Genomic DNA, 17,524 nt, shown 5'->3' on the forward strand with positions numbered 1-17,524 from the left:
CCAGTGTGGTACTGTGTGTCTTCTGCTGCTAACACTGACCTCATATGGCTTTTTGGGATTAGTGAGCCTTCCCTTCCTTCATTCATTCCTTCCATGGGATTCTTGCTGAGAAACCATCTGTATTTTACTGTTCAAATAAAAAGGCAGAAAGAAATTAGAGACAGAAAGAAATGAGGGATTTTGTTCAGGCATTTTTTTCAGATGAGATGAATATTCACAAAATCACTCAAGAAGGGCATTCCCAAGTGCACAAGGTTGTTCGGTGAACACCACAGGAAAGAAGATGGTCCCACCCTCTAGGACACTGGTCTTGCTTTTAGTTTTCTGATCTCCTTCATGGGCTCCGAGAGATCCTGTGTGAGCCTCAGTCATGCTTCAGTTTGTACTGGAAACCTTCTGATGACTAAAACAAACAGGGCAAAAGAGTTATCCTAGGCTGAATAAAGAGATACCATATGATAAAAGAGCTGATAACAATTGGACATTCAACAGTCAAATTAGTAATTTCAATCTCATTCTTCACTTGGTGCTGTCGGGTAGTAAGTGTTTCTAAACCAAGAGCAAACTTCCTACCCAGAGAGCCCAGAACTGGTGATACATATGCTTTAATCAAAGAACTGCATTCAGCACACCAATGTTAGAAAGAGGTAATTCCTCCAAGCCTGTCACTGTCTAGCAGAGCACTGTTTGGAGAACAATGAAATTGCTTTCATTAAAGAGGGTTCTAATTTAATAATAATGGTAGTGTCTGGCTGTCAGAGTGGTCTGCTAATGCCATGGAGTCTGCTTCCGGACAGGAATTGCCCACTGATATTATCAGTCATTGTAAACTGTCTTGGCTGGGAAGTCAATCATTAACTCTGGTCCCCATGTCATAAAAACATATATTGTAAGAGCATGACTGGCTTAAGGCTCTCACTAATCAATCAGGCATACAGCAGGAATACAGCAACACATAAAAGGAGCCAGAGACTCAGGAAATCCTTCAGCTAAGGGGAGACAAGCTGCACCGAGGTTTATCTCCATGGAGAAATCCACTGACAAGCCAAACAAGGAAAACAGATCGTCAGCTCCTGGAGTACTGCAGGCTGAGGCAAACAGTCCAGCACCCGTGGCAGGAGGTGCAGCAGAAATGAGCAGAGCAGGATCCGTAACACAAAACTCAGAATGTAAGAGAGTGCGATTCACTGAAGAGTGTACAGAAGAAATGGAGAGTCCTTCAGGAACAGAGAGAGACAGTTCTGCTGCCTTTAAACCGGCAGTTTTGGAACAAGACTCTCCAAACTCAAGGCCGCTTGCTGTGCTAACGGACACAAACTCTTCCGAAATGAGCACGTTGGACCTGAACCACCAGTGCTCAGACACAGCCACCCTGGACATGGACTGCATGATCTGCTTCAACAAGTACAGCATCTACAGAGTCCCAAAGCTCCTGGACTGCCAGCATGCCTTCTGCGCTGTCTGCCTCAAGCTGATCCTCAGGAAAGAGGAGAGCACCTGGACAATCACCTGCCCTCTCTGCAGAAAACCCACCTTCGTGTCAGGAGGGCTCATCCGCACGCTCCAGAATAAAGAAGACATCCTGGGGCGCTTGGAGAACCTTGATTCAAACCCTGAGGTGTACATCTGTGCCATGGGCCTGGATGGCAACAGCTGGACTCAGAGCAGCCAAGACATTTTGAACACAGAGGAAACCAGCCCAGCACACAGCAGCCTGGCTGTGCAGAGACTCCTGCTGCTCCTGCTGCTTGGGGTGATCCTCACCATGCTCATCCTCCCCTTCATGTACTCAGGGAGGGTGAAATGGGTAATTTGTCTCCTGCTCACTTTGGGGCTGCTCATGTCTATGGTGCTTTGCTGCACTCCTAAATTCCACTGCAGGTGCAAGAAGGACTCCCCTGCCTCCTGTGACAAGGAGATCCACATTGTTACTGTTGCCTGAAACAATTAACCTGCCTGTCCCAGAGATCAGGGACCGGGCCAAGGTGCGTGGGCACGCCAGTGAGTTTTGGACTTAAAAACAATCTCTCCGAGAATAAGTTCAACAGTTGGCTGAGCTGGCTCAATGCCAATGCACACTGTTGTTAAGTCTCATTACTGCAAACAAAAGGAACTATTTATATGTTGATATTTATGTGTTTTCACACTTTTTTTTTTTTTTGTAATTGTGTTGGTTTGCTTTTGCCATTTTGTTCATGTCTGTGTCCCTTCCTGATCAGCCCTGCAGGATGTTATCTGGAACACCTGGGAGGTGATGTCCTGCAAAACCCCGGGGTTGCTGCTCCCACTCTGAAAACATGGACACCTTTCCGTGGGGCAGAGTGGGAAATAAAGCTGCTAAATCAGGGAGTGGGTGTTTGGAAGAGTTTTTTTAACCCAGATTATCACCTCAATCCCTGGCAGGGATGTCAGTTGATGTCTTTTGAAGTTACACATAAAATTGGAGAGGAAGAGGCAAAATCAATGCTCCTGATCTTGGTTTGTGGCTTGCAAAGGGCAAGGCTCAAAAACCTCATGACCCTCCAAATTCCCCACTTTATTTAGCACTGAAATAGTTCCTCTCACCTGAATTCCTTTATCAGGCAACCTGCAGGACCTCTCTTCTTGCCCCCTTTACATTGCCGTTGAAGATGCTCACAGAGGTAAACAGAAATCCACTGATTGCTGTGTCACACCACGTGTGATATTTTTAAATGGAATGTCTCCATTAAATTTAAATAATATTAATTGCTCATTGACTTCTTTGTTTCAATTCCTCATTGACAATTACTGTCAAAACAATTTCTAATTTACTTATTGACAGGAATTGCAGCTGAGAAAGTGTATTAGGGATTCTGCAGAGCTGAGCTGGTGAGTAAAGCAAAGCAGTAACATGTTGGAGTGCTCCTTCATTTAAAAAAATACTTAGTTGCTAAGAAAATACCCCGAAACCCAGCTAAAATTAAACGGAAGAAAAAAAATAGATTTCTCTAGTTAAACTGCATGTTTAAGAGTGTCAAGGATCTCAGGAGACCTTGGATCAGGTAAATATTTGTGTTTGATAAGAATGGAAACTGATGTCCTGCAGTTGTTCAGTGTATAAATACACAGAGTGTCTCACAGCAGATAAAGCAGCTTAGACTAAGAGGGTAGGAGCTCTTGTACAGCTAAAGTCTTGGAAAACACAGGTTTGTTTTCTGCCAGGAATGGGAGCCTTCAGGGGATATAAATCCTTTGGATTTTCTCATCTCTTTGGACAGCAACAGGCTTACTGCAGAATACATATGACATTTGCTAATAACCAACCAGAAAAAAGCTTTCCACCTGGGAAAAAAGGCAGGTAGTTTTAAACCCAAATACTATGTTATTCCAAATAAAAAGACTGGACCAGATATTTAGCTGTGCTGAAAATAATTTCAGAAACACTGGGCAAGTCTTAAAGCTCACAGAAAATATTCTTGTCCAGTTCCCTTCGCCAACACCAGTGGGTGACTGGTACTGTAAAGGTCTGCAACAAATGAATTAATATTGGCCGGAACAGATCACTCACAAGGGATCCTGCAAGCAAATGTATGTTTTCAGCACATGGGTGTGAAGAAATGAAAACAGAATGAATATGACCAGTGAAATCTCTTATTATGCTTCACCTTACCCTTCCAAAAGAATTGTTTTATTACACTACTTTCTACACAGCCAAAAAAAAAAAACGGTCAGCAGGAAAGGGCAGCATACAGAAGTGTGCTTTCCAGGGCGAGACTGGCCCTCTGAAAGAATCCTTATGGACCCACAGAGTGCAGCACCTTCCAAGTTTTCCTTCAGCAGCTCCACTGAAATGTTTTTCAGCCTGAGAGCACTAACACCCAGGTGATTCAGAGTTCACCGATGCTGGTGGCAGTCATGAGGCTCTGGAACCTGCTATCTTTTGAACACATTCCCATCTGACAAGATAATTAGGTTCAATAACCATGCAAGACTATGCAGCAGCAATTAAATTTATAGAGAAAAGGCTAATGGGATTATATTCCTGTTCCAAAATGTAAAGGATTTGCTTGCACTCAAGTTTAATTCATGCGGGTTAAGAAAGTTTCAGCTCTGAAGTCCCAGGCCCTGCTTACCTTACCTGGCTAGCTCCTGATTTCGGATAGAGACTGGGTAATACACTGTGGCCTGACAGAGGGGGAATTACAATGAGAAATGGGGCTAGGCAGCATCACCTCATCCCTCACCACCCCCTCAGGTGATCCCGGGGTCAGCTCGGTTGGTTGGAGCATGGTACTGGCAACACCGAGATGGAGTTTGATCCCTTCTGTGGGCCATTCACATTCGCTTCAGGAGTTGGACTTGATGATCACTGCGGGTCCCTTCCAGCTCAGAATATTCCGTGATCCCCTCAGTGCCCCTCATGCCCTCAGCCCAGCGCAGCTCCCGTCCTCCCCGCGCCCTCCGTCAGCGCCGGCGGGCAGGCCGGGCCGGGCAGGAAGGGGCGGGCGCTGGCGGCGGTAGTTGGTGCTCGGTTCCCGGTGCTCGGTAGTCGGCCGGGCCGGCGGCAGGTCGGGGCCGGGCGGCGGCAGCGCCGCGGGCTGAGGGGCGAGCGGGCGGGACCGTCCCGTACCCTCAGGCCGCTCCCTTGCTCTGGTCGCTGCTTCCCTCCCCTCAGCGTAGCCAGAAGCGCCGCTTTCCGTAAACAGGTGCCTGTGTTGGATCAGCAGAGACTTCAGACGTGAAGGACTTGTGGTAAACGTGAATACGGGCAGCTGTGGCGGTGTCCGCCCTCACTGCTTCCTCAGCTGAGGTGCTGCCTTCAAGCTTCTCAATGTGCTGTTCCCTCTAAGCAGCTTTGCTCACTTCACTGTGAGGACATTCTTCTCAGCCGCTGCTGTGCTAGCCTTAGGATTAACTGAATTAAACACGCTCACTTTTCCAACTACTTAAGCTTTGGGCTTCTCCGTGTCCCTGTCCCCTCGTGCTTTGATCCCTGTGGCCCATTCATAACGCATTTATGTGATCTTGCATCAAGACAGAACTGAATTAACGGCATTCCGTGTTTATACCTCGTATCTACAGATTAAAAGCAGAGGCTGTGGTCTCCCAGCACCTCTGGAGCCATGTGCAGGTCCCCAGAAAATCTCTTTTGCCCTAATGTTTCCACAGTCACAGCGTTGTGTGTGATGCGTAACCATAGCTGGGCTGTGCTGTCTCCACTGTGCCTTACACGGAGCTCTTTGGCCAGCCCCGTCTGAATAATTACCCTCAACCGCTCCTCTGAAGTTAATGAGATGCCTCATTAACTTTGGGAGGTTGTGGAGATTATGGTTTGGTTGCCTTTGTCACAGTTTAGTACGAACACGATGCCAGCCTATCTCTATTTCCTCTTTCAGCTGCAGGGAACACGTGTATTTTACAGTTTTAGATCCCCAAAGGAATTATCTTTCTGCTTTCCAAAGAGGATTGTGTTGTTTGCTACATAAAATACATCGTTTCTCGAGAAAACAAAGCATTTTGTTTGAAAAATGAGATCTGGAAGTGATAAAAAATTCTCTTTCAAGGGACAGTTCAGATTATGGCAATGCTGTTGGTTGCTGAACTACTTTGTTCAAGGCATGGATCAGAATTCCAGTGCCATGAGACTTAAAAACTTTTGGAATAAATAACTTTTGGAATATGTTTCTCACTCTCAATTTCCTCATCTTGGATTTGTGGCAAAACTTCTTGCCCACATTTTCTTTAGTAAATAACACACTGCCCTTTTTTTACGCTGTATGTGTGAAAATTCCAAGCCCATTTTTTCCTACATGTTTATAAGGAAAAAGATACCTGTGTAGAGGGAAATACATTGATATGAGCATCTTCAGAGCAAAGCCTTCCAGAAACTTTCTCTGGGTGTTTCAGCTGCTCAGCTCTCTGAATTATTTGTTGCATGCCAGAAGCCACCACAGTCTTGCTCCATTATTGCTCCATATTTTATGTTATTAGGAAATTAGGTTAAACAGTTGTACTGCTCATGGATCTTTTTTAGCTGCTTCACTTTTCATATGAGCCCAAGCTAAGAAATCAATAAATCTGTCAGGGAAGGGGGTTTTTATTTTTTATATATGGGAGTGCTGTCTCCCATAATGTGTCCAGAGGTGAGCAGACATGACAAATAGTTGTAAAATTATTGAAACTTAAGCGTTAGATTATTCCTGGGAAAATTGGTCTGGAAGTCTGGATGTTTAGAGTTTCTGAGTGGGAAGGCAGGACAGACACCTTTCCTAAAGGACCATGAGAGATGGCATGCAGATAATAAATTCTCTTTAAAAAGAGCAGCTCCTGTTGAAGTTTTTTCTTTTAGGGCTCTAAAACGATCCATAAAGGTCTGCATCCCCTGGGAGTCACTTGTAGTGTCATGGGCTCCTAATTCCTATTTAGCCAGGGTGTGGAAGAAAGGAAACAATTTGAACTATAAAATGAAATGGGTGATTTAGGCCCCTTAGAAACTGATTGGATCTTAAGGTCATCAGTAGAAATTCCAGGTGATGGAAGTGAGCCCTGGACCAGGGCCACCCAGATTGAATTTGAAATGAGGTAGCTGATGTCACCTCTGCCTGAGGTCTCAGTTTTCTGCCAGCACCATCACTTGGAAGTGTGCACATCTACACTCTAAAAAATAATACCTTGGCCCAGCTCATGGTCCGTCTGGTGTGGGGATCTTATTTTTAGGGAAAGAGCAGTGGTAGGTTGTATAGGGGAGGAATATTACAAGCAAAGCACAGCAGTGGCTGTGGGACACATCAAAATCCTTCTCAGAGGCTGCAGCTGGACTCAACTTCCCTAATGCTGTCAGCAAAACAAACAGGAGAAATTTGGTCTGAGGATGAGAGAGGAAAATTATTTCCCAGGCAGCTGTACTGGTCCCTATACCAGAGGCAGAGCTTTTATTTTCATGTTATTTTTGCACTAGGTGTGGGACTGATAGGCCTGAACAGAGCCCAATCCTTTTGCATCCCAAAGGGAACTTGTCCTTTTGCAGGTTGAAATATTTATTGTCAGCTAATTTTGTGCAAAGCATTTGAGAATGGGTGAACTGTTCATTTGTGTCCTGTTCCTGTGTCTTTTTTAGTCACAGCAGCGTGTTGGGGGCAGCAGACAGGCTGGACCTGGTCAGACTTGATTTAATTCCATTTGCAAGTGTGGCAGTGAAAACAAGGGCAGTTTGTCTCCTCACTTCCTGGTTTCCAACTGTATGTTGTTGGTTTTTTTCTGCTGCTTTTTCCTCCTTGAACTGGCAGGTGAAGATGGCTGCAGAGGAGAAGTGGAAAGGCAGGGCTTCCAAACAGCAGGAGGAGGCTGAGGAAGGTGGGGAGAGGGAGCCGGGTGTGCTCCTGGGCCGGCAGCTGCCTGAAGACGGGAGGTTTGCGTACGCGGCGCTCTGTGGGATATCCCTGGCCTGGCTGTTCCCTGAAAACGAGCAAAGGTATGAGTGGAGCCAGGCCTGGGCAGGCCAGGTAGAGTTTGGGTGGTGGCTCAGCCAGAGCTGCTATCAGACTCTGTGCAGGGTCCTCTGAAGTTGGGGGAGTGCACCTGTAAGGCTTTTACAATTCAGCACAAAACACATCTGTTAACATTGCAGACATCAAAGCACGTACTGAAGCAAGGTCTTGTCCCACTCAGATTATTTCCTTGTTTATTTAGCCAGTTTATTTAGCAATTCACCTTCTTTTGACTCCTGATGCTTTGATTTTTTGTGTGAACCGATGTTTGAAACCAAAGACTCCTCAAAGCTTCCAAAAATACCCAGTTGTAGAGCCTTGAAATACCCAATTGTGGAGCCTTAACTGCTTCTGTTGCCTTACAGCTCCTTCAGGACAGAATTCATCAAGGGCTTTGTGAAGTGGCTGGACCTGCCTGATGCTGTCTTACCTGCCATGACAGCCTTTGCTGATGGCTTAGGAGGTGAGGGCACAGAAACTTTCACTGAAATTTTGCTGAAGGATCCCATCTTGAAAGAAAATCCACTTCTCATTACCCAGGTAAGTCCATGTGCTCCCCTTGCCCTTGTTTGCTTTGCAAAAGAGGTTTGTCATATCTGTCTGTTTGCAGCTGAAGTGCTGCTTGTGCAGTCAGGGAAATGAAATCAATATTTCTGATAGGCATTTATTTATAGGCAGCTGTGGGGGGGACTGGCAGTCTATCCATAAAGACCTCCTAGTGAACGTGAAGCATGGTCACTGTCTGCTGAGTTGTGCCTTTGATGGTTTCAGTCTACAGAACAGAGAACTGACAGAGTTTTACTTTGATTGTGTTACTGCAGTGGTCTCCATTTATACACACGTTGTACAGATTTTAGTGACACCCTGAACACAGTAGACATGATTCTCACTTGTTTGAAAGCTCCTTCACTATATATGTATCACAAACCACCTCCACACACATGCTCCAAGGAGCACAATTTCCAAAGTCTTTTTCCCAGAGTACATTTTGACCAGAAGGAAATTATTGTGACTTTATTTTCTTTCACTGAGGAAGTGAAACTGGGACTGCTCCATAATGTGCTGCTGTAAAAGCTGGTGGAAAGATAAAAGAAGTGAAGAATTTTGGCAGCGTTTGTTTTTGCTGGGGAAGATCTCTCCTTATCCAACCTCATGTTATGCCATGCAGGGTGAAGAGAGTATTAACCTGCTGCTGATGCCACACAGAACGTGGGCACTGTCACCCTGAGCCAGACAGCCCAAGTACACCCAGTGCTCTGATATTGACTGATTAAGGGCTATCACACACTCACCTTGAGCAATGGCCTGGCAGAACAGCAGATGTGAGAACTCGGCTGTGTTAGGGGAGATAAGAGAGCAGTGAACTTCTGTGGTCACCTTGACCGGCTCCCATTTCCTCAGTCAGCTTTTTCTCTCCCCTGTCAGTCCATGAAATGCCTCAGAGGATCTGCTCCTGATCCAAATGTTCCAGTGCCTAAAGTCCTACAATAGTACAAGGACAGCAACAGAGATCTTAATAATTTAGAGCAGCTCTTCTAAAATAAAAGTGGCTCTTTGGATGCTGTTTCCTCAAATTCAATACATCCACACTCATTCTTTCTGCCTGGATGTGCTTCCTGCATTGTTTCCCTCATTCTCTCTGCCTCAGGATGGATTTTCTGCATTGAGGCAGGTTTTCCTGCGTTGTTGCTGAGTTATTAAGGATGAAACTTAGCTTGTGCTTGCTCTGAGCTTATGCTGCATGAGGGCTCCATGCGCTTGTAGAAAAGTGGCTCTGGATCAGTGGGAGCACATGGGATTTTGCCCTGACAGGAAACTGAGGCTATCCCCTGGATTTTGGTGGAATACAGAAACCATAGACACTTTGATCAGTTGAAAGCAAAGATGAGGAATAACTATCAGTTTAATGCCACAGCAGCAATCCCTTACACAGTCATCTGCATGTGGGCAAGATGATTGATTTTGTCAGAGGAGAGGCAGAATGAAAGACTTCAGTACAGCAAGGCAGAAGAGGTGTGTCTGGAAAAAAACCCAGGTGTGTGGCAAACATAACGATAAGCTGAGATCAGCTTTTTCCTTCTTACCTGGAAATAAACAAGCTATGGCATAGAGCTTTATGAAAAATTGATCTTTTGCCTTATGGTTCTAGTGCTCCTTTGTCTTCAGCTGCTGCTGATGCAATATTTACTGTTTATTAAGTATCTGCTTTAACTGCTTGGCCTGTTCAGTGGCAAGGCCTTGCTGGCATTAATGCTGCCTTTTTTGGAAAGCTCTTCATGTCAAAGGAGCTGAAGAGATGATCCATGAAGTCAGTAGATTAGATGTGAGCTCACCATTGATTCAATGAACATCTGAGGATTATGGATTTTTTTTATCTTTGTGTCTTTTGAGTCACTGCAGATGATTAGCACACAGGCAGATGGTGGTAACTGAATCCTTTAAAGACAGTTGTCATAGCAGGCTATGGGTGTGGTATGGGAAGGCAATGTAATAAAAGAGGTGTAGAAGCTGTGATGGGTGATTATATGTTGAAAATTCTTATTATGAATATGTTTTATCTCTCAACATACTTGGAATGCCCATTTTCCAGTGGTTTCCTACCCACATTCACTATAATGTGGATTTGGGGCTCTCTGTTGTTAAGGAAATGGGTTTTGAACTTGCATAAACTCAGAAAAAGCTGGCAAAGACTGAATAAAGACTCCCTTCTTTTGTAAGGCTTCTCAGTCATATGGGTGATTGTCTTCTCATGGAGTTTTCATGGAGATTCAAAACACTGACTTCACAGTAAGGCTGCAATATAACAACTGCTGCTTAGGGAGGAAAACAAACCAGTTGTGAACTAATCTAATCACTGCTGGTTGGATTCCAGCTGCCTGCATGTGCAGAACGTGCACAGCCTAAACTGCAGCCTAAATTTGAATGTGCTAACTGGCACAGATGCCATAAAAACAGTTTATCACCTGTTTACTTACGTGCCTCCCTGACCTTTTGAAAGGCACATGTGTGCATGCTTAGGCCAGATTTATTTGGAGTGGTTTGTTATGAGGTGCCACAGGTGATACTGGGCAGACAGGACGGGACCTGAGTCACAGCCCCAGCTCCCTGAGCCTGACTCAGGCAGAGTTTATTGCCCACAAACCATCGCCTCTTCCAGAGGCTGCTTGTGGCAGGCTGTGGAAAACTCTGGCAACAACGTCACAAGCTTCACCTTATTCTAGACTCGAGGCCCTTTGCTTGGTCAGCTTTTTTCTCCAGGCTCCCAGCCCTGCACATTCTGCTGGGCATTGACACCTCTGTGCCAACCCTTCCCCCAGAAATGTACCCCGAGAGGAGGTGATGGTGCCCACATAGTTGATCCCTGGGCACTCCCAGTACTCAGGCTTTGGGAAACCAATAACATCCGTCCCTCTGTACTGATGTCTTCAATTCCCACACCCCACCAGCCAGCCTGGGGAGCAGTCTGCAGTTTGTCTCTCTTCTGGTTGGTTCACGATGGTTTGTTCTGCATTCTGCACTCCTCATGTGTAGGACTCTCAGGTTAGAGACATTTTTACTGTACAAACTGTGCTTGGGAGCTTACAGGACTAATAATCATAAACTCTTTGGCAGCCTCCTACATCTTTGGCTGCATTTTTTGTGTTCCCAGAGGGCTGAAAGGATTCTGTGTAGAATTCAGCTGTGCTGTATTTGTGTGTAGGAGAGGGAAGCAGCTCAACTGAGCTGGTGCTTAATGTAGTCACATAAAGAGCTTAGAATTTGTCCAGTGGCAATAAAAGAGGAGAACACAGTTGTAAAAACACTGGCCTCTTTTTCATGGATTTATCCATAGAAACCATCTATTGAATTGATTTGTTTTTCCATTTTTTTTATGGTAAAGAGCCAACACAGGAGTCAAGTCCCTCAATCTTGATGGCCATAAATTCTGAGTTTTTAAGTCACTTAATCCAAAAGAACTTCATGCCAGTTCAGCCTTACTGCCTAAAGCTGTGAATTCCCAGAATGCCAAAGAAAATAGGGGCCATTAGAGGAACATCCAAACTTGTTAGTAGTGTTGCATATGTGACTGTAGGGAGTAGAAGGCATTAGAGTGAGAGCATTAGAGCCCTGCTCCTCCAAACTTTGAAGTCTGGTGTAAGATCAGGGTGATAACAAAACATGTGGGATGCCTTAGCATATACCAAACATTATCTGATTCTGTCCAGCCCTTTGTACTGGCCTTCAGAGAATTTTGGACTAGTTTTGCTCTGTGCTGCCTCATTGAATTGTAACTTTCTGCTTCCCTCTTATGAACTGAGCTGCTGCAGTAATTTCAGTCAGTGTGATGGGTTTTATGCCTCCATTTTTATCCCTCCAGACCTACATCATCAATTTTAAATTGAATATTCTTTTTTTTTCCTTCTCTTTAGGACCTTTTATCGTTCTCTCTTCAAGATGGTAAGTTAACTTTTTCTTAGTAAAAATAATATAGTTGAGTTTACATCTGATACTTTGAATGATACTATCCTATTTCATCTCAGCTTCCTTTCTGGCAAAAATTGCACACTCCTTCTCTGCATCCCCTTCAGGAAAAACAACTCTTCTTTTAGGAATGGTTAATAATACCCACTGAAAATTGAGCAGCTCTTCACCTCCTTACCGTCACATACCATACATTGCCAAACAGATGTAAATGGTGATGGAGTGGGATGGTTCTTCTCCAGTGTTGCCAGGGAGTGAGGTATTCTCTTCCTTTAGGAAGGCAGTAAAGCTGTTATGAAAATCTCAGCCTAAAATATTTTCTGCTGGTTGCCTAAAAAAAAATAAAAATATCAGGTTATAAATTCCAGAGTGTCCTGTGAAGCCCATTATAAAGAAATGCGATTTTTCTCATATATTATATTACACATAAAACAATTCTCTGGCTTGCAATCCATTACATGGATTAGTCTGATAAAATTAATGAAATAAAGACTGTCTGCTGAACAGAATGTTCATTTCTAAAAGAAGCCTGGATTCTATCACTACTTGCATTTTTTAAATCTCTGTGTTTTAACATGTTCTCACAGGAAAGAGCTCACTGGTTGCTGATAGCCTGTTGCACTGCAGAACAAAACAAGTTTTTGTTCTTGCTTTATTTTTAATGGAAAATTGACAAGACAGTTATTGCAAAACCGCTTATTTTGTAAAGCTGGAATTTAGGAGGAATCTCTTTCCAAGCCTTGCTGCCTTCCCACCAGTCTGGTGAGGAAGGAGCCCAGCAGTGTCAGCAGACAGAAGAAAGAAGGGGACTTGTTCCACCTGCCTGGACTTGCAGGACGTGCAAGATAAATCCTGTCCTCATTTCTCAACCACGCACAAACCTGATCAAGAGTGTCATTTAAGGCTACAGAATTAGTTTGGTATCTTGGTAATGATGGTAATAAATAAACAATCTTAATAGATTGCCCTATGCAATATTTGATTTACGTGCAGCGGGTATTACTAACATTCTTTGTAATCAGGTCTTCACCCACCTTGAGAAAAACAATTGTGTTTTTTATCCCAGAGTGCACCAAGAACCCTTTATAAAAGCCAAACATCAGGAAGTAGGAGATGCTACTGAGAGAAACACATTTAAAAAGCAAGAGTTGGCACAAATGATTTAAAATCTATTACATTTAAGATGTTTTTTCTTCTAAGATGTCTTTTCTTGAAGAACACCTGCTTACAAAACCAGGAGTATTGAGTTCGGTTGTCTGCTGTTGTCTGAGTGCACTGTCCACTCCTGCATCTTCAGCAGGGAGTGTGAAAGCAAACATTTGTCCGTGGTGCTGCTGGGGGAGCTAGTGTGTAGCTTTACACTCCTGAGTGCCTCTTGCTGCCACCAAAGGAGAAGATAAAGCTTTTGCATGGAGGTGCATTTTTACAAAATGCCACCTTCCTGCAGTGGTGCAGGAAGAGGTGGGTTGTGCCCAGTTACTCACACAGACATCTTTGATATTTCCAGTTAGCAGTGGTCCTGCTGCAGCATTTCTCTGCTGAAAAGTTGCCAGCAGGCCTCTACCACAGAGGATGGAGACAGGATGGATCTGAGATCCTTTTCCTGCCAAAGAGGCATTACCTGGTGCGGTGACTCTGTTTGCAGGGAAGAAGGATTTTCCATTTATCAGTTTCTTCTCATGTTCCTGGAAGAAAAAGAGGGTCAGGGGGAAGGAGCTGCTCTGTGACACATTCTTTGAGTACTCTGCTCCTTAACTAAACTCTGTCATCAGACTGATCAGACTGATTTCCTGGGCTTTTCTCTCTTTGAGGATCCTATGATGCTCGAGCCAGGGTGTTGATCTGCCGTGTCAGCTGGCTGCTGAGAATTCCCTTGGAGGATCTGGAAGTCCTGGAGGAATCTCTGCTTGAGAGCCTGAAGGAACAAAAAGAGGAAGAGTCAGAGTAAGAACGTTTGGGTTGATATGGGATCAAAAAATACTGCCAGTGCTCAAAAACTTAGCGGTAATTACTTGTGCCTAAGTCCAGTCTCTGATTATTCCCCACATGTCTCTTACTGTAATCATTTATGGCTTGATTAGGGTTGCAGAGCCCTCACAGCACTGACAAGAAGAAAAGCTCAGCATTCTTAAAATCAGAACGGAGACCCGGCCTTGCACACTGGTAAAGGCTGTTCTGGTCTGGGCTGCCTCCTTTCCTCTTTCCAGTTGCTTCTCAGAGACTGTAAGTTTTGCATAAATACATCACAAAGATCTTCTTGTCTCTTGGCCCAATATCCTTCAGATAGAACTGCCTCTTGCAGAATGAAGTTGCTACAGATAATCTGGATTAGATCCTCAGCTGTTCATTGTCTCTGGATCTGTCTTTAAGCATCTTTAAGAGACAGCTGGATAACTCCTATTGAAGGGAGATTTCTGAGGGCAACAGGCTGAATCTTCAGATATGTACAGACCTGGCTCATAATTCCATGTTATTAACATAGGATTAATTCTTGGTATCTATAAGAAATGTAGTATCTTTATATTCCTCTCATGAGGCAGGAATTGTATGACACTTTAGCAATATTTAAGGCAGTAAACATGTCTGTAGTGGACTCTCAAGGGAAATATTTTCATCTGTCAACTCAGCAAACGGGTTATGAGATTACCCTGAATGTTAATAAAGTCTTTAATCAACACCCTTGCCATGGTTCAGCTCAGATGTTTACCATGGGGTCCAGCATGTGATGGGTATCTTCCAGTAACAGCTGTGTTTAAATAATGCTTAACTTTATAGCACACTGTAAAAAGGGAAAGTCAGAATAATCTCAAAGACAGTGGACTTCTAAACATTTGGTGTGCAGGAGCAAGGGTTGGTATTAATGGGGACTGTTTTGTTGTAGTTTGTGAAAACAAACTCAGTGCTGGGCCTTTAAGCTGTGTCTGATAACAGTGAAAGAACAATGTGGATTTCAAACCCTGCTGCCAGCCCAGTGGGCTTCCTCTGTGTCTGCTGTGGATTCCTAGCTTGTCCTTTGCCCAAATTGCAGCCATGGGAATAAATGTCTGTTAGATAAAAAGCAAAGAAAAATCCTTATGGTGAGAGGAGCCCAAGACCACAGTGTGAACACGTTGTTGTTGCTATGCTTAAATGAGGCGGAGATTTGTGGGGAACTGATGACCCTTTCTTTGATTTGAAGTCAGGAGTCAATGGGGAAAGGAAGCAAAATATAAACCTGTCACCACCTTGACCTCACAGATTTTGGGGCTGGGATACCATTATGTACTTGGGATGCTTCCAGCTTTGACCAGCAAGAGGTTTTGGAACAGAAATAACCAACCAGGGGTTTGGCAGCTCCTGCACAGGTGTTTTTACTGATATTTGTTAACAGGAGATTTTGCTCCTGCCTTTGCAGCTGTGGATATGTTGGATTGAGGCCTAGAACCTATGAGATTAAATGTACAATACTCTAAAGAATAATGTTCAAACTACTTAAACCATGTTAGTTGCACCAAATGGTGAGACCTGCAGGTGAGAGCCTTTCTTTTGTACACAGTTCTGTAAGAAAGTGGAAAACATCACAACATTCCCTTGCTGATGTGTGCTCCGGCACCTTTCCTTATTGGAAAATCACCTGAAATTCCCCATAACAATCTCTCTGAATATAATTTGTGGTTCAGGCAAGAAACTGCACATCTGAGCTCAGTGAGGGTAGAGAAAAACCAGAAGCAGCAGTTAATTACCACAGTGGATAAAAGCAGTCTGGTAATCCAGTGATAATGGTAATGGAGGAGCCATTAGGAAGCAGCTGCTGGCAGCTCCAGAACAGAAGCAGTGACAGGCAAAACTTCTTTTATTTACTGCATCAGCAGGCAGGATTTAGCTGCTACTCTCTTTCTCCCCACATAATTCAAACTGCTCATTATTCCAACTGACTCCAAGTTAGACATGTTCCAGCTCTTTTGTCATTATTGTCAGCCTGAGACACAGTGTAAAAGCTGATGAACCTCATGTAGAACAGAAATTGCTTGGTATTGGCAGCTTAGGTATGAACAGCCTGGACTCCAGGACCAATTTTATCCAAAGCCGAGCATTCAGACTGGTGATTAAGGCACAAAGTAGAGCATTTGGAAAGCATGAGAGGAAATGGCCTCAGGCTGTGACAGAGGAGGTTGAGGCTAAATCAGGAGGAATTCCTTCATGGAAAGAGCTTTCAGGCATTGGAAGGGGCTTCCCACGGAGGTGGTGGAATCCCCATTCCTGGAGGTGTCTAAGGAAGGACTGAACATGGCACTCAGTGCTCTGGGCTGGGTGACAGGGTGGCCATTGGGCGCAGCTGGGACTTGATGGTCCTGGAGATCTTTTCCAACCTCAGTGATTCCATGATCCTCTGATAGCCAAATCCTGCTTTGTCTGTGGGGCTGTAGAAGTAGCTGTGGCTGTGCAGAAATTGGAGAGGTGTTGCCCTCAGTACCTGTCAAGATAATGGAGCAATTCATACTGAGTGTCATCATACAGCATCTACAGGATGGCCAGGCTATCAGACCTAGCCAGCGGGGGTTTAGGAGGGGTAGGTTGTGTTTGACCAACCTGGTTTCCTTTTATGACCAGGTGGCCCACCTGCTGGATGCAGGAAAGGCCGGAGGATGCAGGAGTCTATTTGGACTCCAGCAGAGCCTTTGACACTATGTCCTACAGCACACTCCTGGAAAAGCTGCAGCCCAGGGCTGGGACAGGAGCACTCTGTGCTGGGTTCAGACCTGGCTGGATGGCTGGCCTAGAGAGTGCTGGTGAGGATGATGCATCCAGCTGGCAGCCAGGCACCAGGGGTGTCCCTCAGGGGTCTGTGCTGGGGCCAGCTCTGTTCAATGTTTTTATTGATGACATGGATGAGGGGATTGAGTCTTTCGTTAGTAAATCTGCAGAAGACACTAAGCTGGGAACATGTGTCCATCTGTTGGAGGGTAGGAGGGCTCTGCAGAGAGACCTGGAACAGTTGGGCTCAGTCTAACAGGATGAAGTTTAATAAATCCAAGTGCCCAGTCCTGCATTTTGGCCATAATAACCCCCTGCAGCATTATAGGCTGGGGACGGTGTGGCTGGACAGTGCCCAGGAACAAGGGGACCTGGGGGTGCTGGTTGACAGTCGGCTGAACATGAGCCAGCAGTGTGCACTGGTGGCCAAGAAGACCAACAGCATCCTGGCCTGGATCAGGAATAGTGTGGCCAGCTGGAGCAGGGAGGTCATTCTGCCCCTGTACTTGGCACTGGCAAGGCCACACCTTGAGCACTGTGTCCAGTTCTGGGCCCTCAGTTTGGGAAGGACGTTGAAACGCTGGAGCACGTCCGGAGCAGGCAACTAGGCTGGAGAGGGACTGGGAACACAAACCCTGTGAGGAACCACTGAGGGGAGCTGGGGGTGTTTATCCTGGAGAAAAGGAGACTCAGGGGTGACCTTATCACTCTTTAGAACTTCCTGAAGGGTAGTTGTGGTCAGGTGGGGGTTGGTCTCTCTCTCCAGGCAGCACTGACAGAACCAGAGGACACAGCCTTAAGCTGCACCAAGGAAATATAGGTTGGATATTAGGAAAAAGTTTTTTATGCAAAGAGTGATAAAGTTCTGGAATGCTCTGCCT

At 45.0% G+C, this 17,524-nt stretch overlaps 2 protein-coding genes across 4 annotated transcripts in view; both read left to right on the forward strand.

Annotated features, from left to right (window-relative positions):
- The first annotated feature begins 400 nt into the window (after positions 1-400).
- RNF186 (ring finger protein 186) lies at positions 401-2,630 on the forward strand. Its single transcript, XM_018924696.3, has one exon. It carries the CDS (start codon positions 1,025-1,027, stop codon positions 1,940-1,942), a length of 918 nt encoding a protein of 305 aa, XP_018780241.1. The 5' UTR covers positions 401-1,024; the 3' UTR covers positions 1,943-2,630.
- A 1,894-nt stretch (positions 2,631-4,524) lies between these two features.
- The window catches only part of TMCO4 (transmembrane and coiled-coil domains 4), a 37,770-nt gene continuing 24,770 nt past the window's right edge, over positions 4,525-17,524 (forward strand). For 2 of the 3 annotated variants that reach the window (XM_009099600.4, XM_050982616.1), the window contains exons 1-5: positions 4,525-4,771; positions 7,248-7,432; positions 7,814-7,988; positions 11,858-11,885; positions 13,721-13,853. In XM_009099600.4, coding sequence (XP_009097848.2) covers positions 7,254-7,432; positions 7,814-7,988; positions 11,858-11,885; positions 13,721-13,853 — 515 coding nt within the window. In that variant the 5' untranslated portion in view covers positions 4,525-4,771; positions 7,248-7,253. The remainder of the gene's footprint in view (positions 4,772-7,247; positions 7,433-7,813; positions 7,989-11,857; positions 11,886-13,720; positions 13,854-17,524) is intronic. The other variant, XM_050982615.1, reaches the window with a different exon arrangement.

Source organism: Serinus canaria, chromosome 21 (assembly GCF_022539315.1).
Source record: "Serinus canaria isolate serCan28SL12 chromosome 21, serCan2020, whole genome shotgun sequence".
Classification (NCBI taxonomy): Eukaryota; Metazoa; Chordata; class Aves; order Passeriformes; family Fringillidae; genus Serinus; species Serinus canaria.